This window comes from Leptopilina boulardi, unplaced genomic scaffold (genome assembly GCF_019393585.1).
Source record: "Leptopilina boulardi isolate dan_hultmark-lab unplaced genomic scaffold, ZJU_Lbou_2.1 LbouV2_373, whole genome shotgun sequence".
Lineage (NCBI taxonomy): Eukaryota > Metazoa > Arthropoda > Insecta > Hymenoptera > Figitidae > Leptopilina > Leptopilina boulardi.
In genome coordinates this window covers 562,957-571,480 of record NW_026137944.1, presented here as the reverse complement: position 1 = coordinate 571,480, position 8,524 = coordinate 562,957, and the positions used below count along the sequence as shown (strand labels likewise).

At 31.9% G+C, this 8,524-nt stretch overlaps 1 protein-coding gene across 1 annotated transcript; it reads right to left on the bottom strand.

Moving 5' to 3' along the window:
• Positions 1–7,210: 7,210 nt before the first annotated feature.
• LOC127287840 (uncharacterized) lies at positions 7,211–8,194 on the bottom strand. The gene has a single exon (XM_051314962.1). It carries the CDS (start codon positions 8,192–8,194, stop codon positions 7,211–7,213), a length of 984 nt encoding a protein of 327 aa, XP_051170919.1.
• Positions 8,195–8,524: the final 330 nt, after the last annotated feature.

Genomic DNA, 8,524 nt, shown 5'->3' with positions numbered 1-8,524 from the left:
TGGATGAGCATCTTCTTGAAGAGGTAGAATAGCCAGCTCCTTGATGACAAACTCGTTGTAGGGTCTTTTGAAACATTGGATATCTACAACGTACGACATGATATCTGTAACAGAGGAATGACCCAAGCTGCATAGAACTGCTCCTTTTATAGTCACTCCTCCCCACCACTAACACCCTTTCCTCTCTTCTGATTGGCTACTACAACAACCAATCATGATACTTTTTTAACAACACCGCTGATTGGTGTATATTGGATAATACGATCATGAATTATTAAACAGTATGCAGCTGTATTATTGGGAAAATTATCACTAGCTTCAAATTCCAGGCGTACATCTACAGATGACTGTTTTAAAAATTCATTTTGTTTTGAACAATCTATGACAGCTAGTGGTGCATAATCTTTAAAGTTATTTCTGTTTAGCAAAGGCTCAGGTTCTTTTCCATAGTATGATGATTGAAAATTACAATACATATCATAAAGAATAGAAAATTGACCTTGATTAAAATTTAAATTTAAACTACCATATGGATAGTATTGTGAATTTAAGTAAAGTTTTACATTGGTTAAATTACAATTATCAAAAATGTTGGCATACCTTGTATGATTTTCTTTTCGGTTTGTTTGAAAACCAAGAATAACATATCGAGGTTTTTCAACTTGAGTTGAAGTTTTTACAGTCCATATATGTTTTCGTGTAGCAGGAATCATAGGATATTCATACAAGTCCCATGCTCTGAAACTCATCGTTATAGGTGAATCTTTTTCAGTGTATTTTAGTAATTCAATTTTTTGTCGATCACTAACAAATAAATATGGAATCATCCATTCAATTTTATTAATTACAATTTTGAATTCTTCACGCTCTAATCCGTCAATGTTAACTATAGCATTAAGGTCTGTACGAGATCTTGTTAAAATAAGTTCATGTTTTGCATTTACAACAATCTTTCGATAGTCTTCAGCAAATCCAAGAATCATATTTAGTGGTATATTTACATCAAAATATCCATCAGTATTAGTTACTCTACTAGCATCATCAAAGTCAAGATAACCTGCATTCTCAGCATAAATCATCTGATTAGGTGTTTGAGAAATGTATGATTTCATAGTTGTCGTTAGACCAACATTTTTACAATGATCAATCTCAACGCCATTTAATTCATAACGAATCTCATTAAACATGTAACAAATACTATTGCTAATTAGTTTTGTATTTGTTACAGCATTATTATTAGCTTTAACTAATCTTCCATGTACATGTAATGTACTTTTAGAGGGAAGAATGTATAAATCTTGATGTTGAACTGCAATTCGAATCTCATCACTATTATTAAATGCTGATAAAACATACGGTTGATGAGCATGAATTTCATAGTGTGCTAGAGAATTATCATATTTTACTAGACTTAGAATATTTAAAGTCTCTTCCATTTTTATTACAACAACAGAAAAAGAAAAATATGTGAATTATTAGTTTTCCTTTCTTTGATTTTGTTGATAAACCCGTAGACCGAGCTGCTTCAGGAAACGTAAATTCTGAGGTGTTAGCCTCTTGCGAACTGAATGAAGACTGGATGATTTCTGACATTGTGACTCGTTTATATAGTTTCCACCAGTTTTTCTATGAAATATAATACCCATTACACTGATTTAACGTGTAATCGAATTGTTATAGTTTCACCTCGAAAATTTATTAAATCTCCGTCTTGATCGATGATTCGTAGTTGAATATTATGTATAGTCTTCACGGCAACTGGAAGGTAAATGACGTGTGATGGTACTTCCACTATCTTATATCCTGCAGGAACAACTGGAAAAAATTCATGAATTGTGTGTACCTTTTTATTGTTAATGTATGCACCAGTAGTAATATTACATTCAATTCTAATAGCATTTATTTTGAGAATGGCTACTGGTAAGTCAGACGTATGAGTTTTATTAGCTATTAGCGCTCGTGGTGTAAATCCCAACAATTCACCAATAGAATCTTTAGGTTTAAAACTTACTTTGTGAGTACTTTTTATTTCACTACGTAAGGTATTATTGTTTGGTTTTATAGTTATACTTTTAACTCCATCTGTAATAGAATTTTGAATATATTTTTCAATATCTTCAATTTCATAACTACCAGGGGGTATAGTAATTACTTGATTATCAATATAAAATTTATTTTTACCCTCATCAATATTAGGAATTGAATTGAAAGTTAACAATTCAACTAAGCCAAGTACATAATTTCTATTAGGTAATAGTTCTATTGGTGGAAAATATTCAGCCTCCAGAATAGATGAATTGCCAGAGATAGTTAAAGTAAACGATTCATCCATGATGATGACTTTTTATAAACTGATTAGGTTATATAAATACCATCATTTATATAAAATATATTTTTGTGTGATTTCAAGTTGTCCACATAAAAACTTAAGACATAAATGACCACAATGAAAAGTATCATAATCTTGATAATTTTTATGATTGTATTGTATTAGAGTATTATAACCTAAATAACTAACAAGTTCAAATGGTGGTTGAAGATTACCAAAACTGTCAAAGTATTCAGCTTTATTATTAACTTTTTTATATGCAACCCAATGGGTTCCAGAACCATCTTTATCATCTAAATTAATAATAGCTGATTCATTTTTTCGCGGCCCTGTTGTCGGCAATTCATTTCGCATAAAAACCCCTCTAAAGTTAGAAATTTTCAAGTCTTTAACATACTTGAGCAACTCAAAGTCAGTTAGTGCTCGTTTAGGAAGTATCAAAAACTTTTTTTTTTTGAACACTTTTTTATTCCTTGTCCTCTTTGATAAGGTTTTAAATGAAGACCTGATCCTTTTGAAAACGGTTTTAAATGAAGACCTAATCCTTGTCGATAGGGTTTCAAATGTAGACCTTTACCAAGTGCAATATCTTCCATTGCTTTATTATGGCGATGAGCTTCTTTTAATTTATCTTTTGCTGCACTTGCACTATTTACAGCTTTTGATACACCTGCTACACCTCCAGTAAGTGCTCCAAGGGCGCTTAATCCAGCAAAAATTGGAATTAATGGTAGTAAACCACCAATTTTTGAAGGTACAGGCAAGATGCGCGGTGCTAAAATTTTCTTTCTTCCTCCTGCATTTCTAACAGCTTTCCGAGCAGTTTCAATGGCACTTTTAATTGTTGATTGAGCATCATTACCAGGAATTATGGATTTTCTAGCTGCATCTACAATTTTTCTGAGGGCAGTTAGTTTTTTAGAAGATATCTTTTTTTTCTTCCTTCCACCCAAGCCTAATTTTGACTTTCTCTTTCTCCTAACTCCCATACCCAATTTTGATTTAACTTTCATAGTTCCAGATATAGCTAAAGCAGCAGCTTTTTCACCTAAACTGGAATCGTTTGCTGTAACACGTTCCCAAGCCTTCTCAGCTAAAACTCTATCAGCAACGTTTCTTGCTTCTACGTTTTCTCGATTTTTCGAATATGAGATATCGTGCTCCTTACAAGCGGCGTCCAGAAGATTAATACCCGGATCACCTTTGTGTAGACGTTTTACTAACTTTGTGCCTGGTCCACAATATTGATAACCAGGCAGATGTAATTCAAATGGTAACTTATTTATAAGACTATTGACTAAACCTTTCCCTCGAGAGCGATGATGAATAATCATACCTTACTCTATGAAAGTTTAAAATAGAATGACTGAAAGGTTATATAAGCGCTGCATTTATACCTTTTACAACAGTCTACATCAGGATGCGATTCAAGGAACAACCTAATAAGCTGCCAGTCGTAAATCTGGACTCAATTGTTGAACAACAAGAGAAGAAAGTTAAGCGTCATGGTAGTTTATTATCAGGTAGTATTCGTGCAATTTTCTGTGGCCCATCAAATTGTGGAAAAACAAATGTATTACTATCTCTAATTCTAGATCCTAATGGTCTCAGATTTGACAACATTTACTTATACTCAAAATCATTACAACAACCAAAATATAAATTCTTAGAACAAGTTGTGAGTAACGTTGATGGAGTTGAATATTTACCATTTAGTGATCATGAAGAAGTAATTGCTCCTAAAGAAGCAAAACAAAATTCAATATTTATATTTGACGATATTGCTTGTGAAAAGCAAGACAACGTAAGGGCATTCTTTTGTATGGGTAGACATGTTGACGTTGATTGTTTTTACCTCTGTCAAATATATGCTAGAATTCCTAAACATTTAGTACGTGATAATGTTAATTTATTAGTCCTTTTTCGTCAAGATGAGAAAAATTTAAGACATGTGTATGATGATCATGTTAATACTGACATGACATTTAATCAATTTCGAGAGTTATGTTCAACATGTTGGAATTCAGACAAATATGGCTTTGTAGTAATTGATAAAGATTCTAATTTAAATGATGGAAGATATAGAAAAGGATTCGACAGTTTTCTAGCACTATAAATACACTATAATTTTTAAAATAGTATTAGTGTTGTTTTAAAACTTGAAATATCAACATGTTTCATAAAGAGAAAGAGTATCTACGTCAAATTGCTAAAGCTAGTGAGGCAATTAGACGGAAGCATCGTATGTTGAAATTAGGGAAGGAAGCTGTCGAAAATGTTTTGAATGAAACCTTTAAACCAGTAGTTCAACCTTTACAAAAAATTATTAACTTGACAGATTATAAACATGAAAATGTTAATATTGAAAAGAAAGAAGAGATTGAAAATAAAGCTGCATCTGATAAAAATGATAGTGATGATGATATAAATTATATGAGTACTGATGATGGTGAAACACTAAAACCCGGATCTGACATTGATAAATTAGTTAGTAAATATATATTTTTGATAAAACATAATAGAAAACAATGTTTGGATATGATATATGGAGTACGCAAAGCTAATGATGGTTCCCTTATGATTGGTAATAAAACCATAATCTTTAAAAATCACATTGTAGATATTGAAGATAAACGTTTTAAAATTACCTCTGGGTTATTAGAACTTTTATTTAAAAACAAACCTGAAAAATCATACATTAGTGAACATGATATGAATAGTTATAAACAAATTCTTACCACCTCCAATGCACATAGAAAAAACTATAGTTCCTCTAACTCTATTCATAGAGATAAAAGTTTTAAATACATGAATATTATATCAAAATTATTTCCTCCTACAAAAGAGTCATCTATAAGTGGTAGTTCACTACCTAAATTTATGATTGCGAATAAAAGTTTTAAACCAGATTATATTTATTGGGATGATCCAAATGAACTGGTTGATCGTCTTCGATTACTTATGGCATCTCAAGGAGCTGGTAATACTAGTCATAATAATGAAATTATGTCAATTATTGAGGAATTACGTGAGGCTAAAATCATATATTAAGGTGTGCTTTAGTAAATGTCATTCATTTCAATAATGAGCATTGATCTGTTCGGACATCCTCTCAGTCAAGGAGGAACAGTAATAGCAAGACGTGGACCTACTGGAGTTGGATTTAAAGTTAATTCAAGTGGACACTTTGATATAGATAATAAAAGACTTTGTAACGTTAAAGACGCTGAAGAACTGCATGATGCAGTAAATTTAAGACTTGCACAAAACATTGTAAAAAACGAAATAAAAACTATTTTCCAAGTTACGTCATCATTAAGATCATCTATTGATGACTTGAATCTTTTTATGCAAATTATTGAAGACAGAGTTAACGAAAAACTAAAACAAATTGAATCACAGCAAAATTTATATTTAATGCAGCTAAATTTATTAAAGAATGATGGCTGATAAAAAGTTAACAGTAGTTACTGAACTTCATACACAGGCTAGAAAAAATTTCCATCGCCGTCGCGTAGAAATGCGTGATATTGATGACACCTGGCAAGCAGATTTAGTTGAAATGCTACCTTATTCAAAAATAAATAAAGGTTACAATTATTTACTTACAGTCATAGATATTTTATCCAAGTATGCTTGGGCTGTTCCAGTAAAAAGTAAAAATGGAAAAGATGTGACTAACGCAATGAAATTCATATTTGAAAAAGGACGTATTCCAAAGAACCTTCATTCCGATAAAGGTAAAGAATTCTACAATTCTCAATTTGAAGCTTTAATGAAAAAGTACAAAATTAATTTTTATTCAACATACAGTAACTTGAAAGCATCTATTGTTGAAAGATTTAATAGAACACTTAAAAGGAAAATGTGGATGCAATTCAGTTTACGAGGAAATTACAAGTGGTATGATATATTACCTAACCTCATTTCTACTTATAATGACACAAAACATAGAACAATTGGAATGAAGCCTAAAGATGTTACTGCACAACATGTTGATATTTTAAAAGATCGAATCTCGAAGCTCAGAAAAATTCCGTTAAGACGATCTAAATTTAAAATTGGTGACAAAGTGCGAGTTAGCAAATATAAAAATATTTTCGAAAAAGGTTATACTCCTAATTGGACTACTGAAATATTTACAATTGATAAAGTGGAATCAACTCAACCTGTGACTTACAAACTCAAGGATTACCAAGATCAACCCATCAGTGGAGGATTCTATGAAGAGGAGCTTCTAAAAGTGAAATATTCAGACATTTATCTTGTTGAGAAAATTCTCAGGACACGTGGAAACAAAGTTCTTGTCAAGTGGCTTGGTTTCGATAACTCTCACAACACTTGGGAAGACAAAGCAAATGTATAATTTATAGTTAATGTTAAATCAATGTTAAATCAATGTTAAATCAATGTTGAATCAATGTTGAATCAATGTTGAATCAATGTTAAATCAATGTTGAATCAATGTTGAATCAATGTTGAATCAATGTTGAATCAATGTTGAATCAATGTTAAATCAATGTTAAATCAATGTTAAATCAATGTTGAATCAATGTTAAATCAATGTTAAATCAATGTTGAATCAATGTTGAATCAATGTTGAATCAATGTTGAATCAATGTTAAATCAATGTTGAATCAATGTTAAATCAATGTTGAATCAATGTTAAATCAATGTTAAATCAATGTTAAATCAATGTTAAATCAATGTTGAATCAATGTTAAATCAATGTTAAATCAATGTTAAATCAATGTTATAATGTATATATGTAAGGAATTTTTAAATAAAAAACACATGAAAATAAAATACAATTGTTCTATTTATTTCTTTTATCACAGCCTTTACATTTCCAGACATTTTTTTCTCGAACTTATCAACTATTTACAAATCGTCGAGATTTGGGATCGCATAGTGACCCCACGGTAGAGTATCGGTACTCCCCGGTAACAAATACCGCTTGTCATCTTGTGGAGATAAGGCTACTTTCAACTGTTTAACAGTTTCAACATTATGTAGCCGCGATCTTATATTATACTGTGTGCGAGTTTGAATATCAAAATCTCTTAGACATTTTACATAATCATCAAATTGAATTGTCTTTTTAACAACGCCGGCTTTAACACCTTTAGCTTTTTTAATAAAATCTTTATCTTCAACGCGTACACTGTACATCTTACTCCGCAAGCCAACAAATTCAGTTACAATTCTGCCGTTGCACTCATCTTTCATGAGGCCGAGGACTTTTTTGTTGACTTGCGGAATATCATAGACGTTATTCGCGGGATAATCAGATGTATCAAACTTGTCAATATCTTTTTTCATGTCTTTGTAAATATCTTCACACTTGATTTCATAGATAAGACTGTCTGTATCGGTATACAGCAGTTTACAAGCATCGCCGTATTTTTTCAACATGTGACCATAATGGAAATCGTAAATTAGCGTCTTAGATATATCAAGCACACTTAACCCTACATAGATTGGTTTGTTGAGTAGTACCTCGACTTTGCGCAATTCAATAGCAACCAGATCTTCGTCGAAAATTGCTCGACTTTTGAAATTTGGGCGGGAGATTAGAGCTTCAGCTCCATAGCGGCCAAACCATTTTGTGACGAGTTTAATGTCAACATGTTTGCGGACATTTTCCATCGTCTTGCCGTACACCGCATTGTTCATAAGCTTAAACAAATTCTTTTCGAACTCATTTTTAGCATTGGTTCGCATCATTGTGTTATAGTCGATGTACGGTTTAAGCCAGGTTGATTGCTTAAACTGCAAGACACGGTGGATTTTCACAATTTTAATATCGTTTGCCACAACTTGTTTGAGCGTACGATAATGAATAACATATTTTTCTTTAGGCATGAGAGTGGTTAACAATTTCTCCTGTTTTGACAATGGAGGTTTCTTATTTTCAGCGCAGAATGGCATGTCTTTATGAGTATCATGAATTTCGGATACTCCAAATCAACTTCTAGGATGTACCCAACAGGGGAATCGTCAGGTACATGAAAATTAAAAGAGTCGTCAACATTTTCAACCCATTTGAAACCGCCATAAGGGAGCGATTGAGCCATTGCCCAGCCATACAAATTGTTGGCATCGAAGTACATGAGATAGCTTGTATCTTCGTTTTTGTTGAAATTCTCCATATATGGATTATTCGCTTTTGCATAGCGGTTGCAACATTGACTA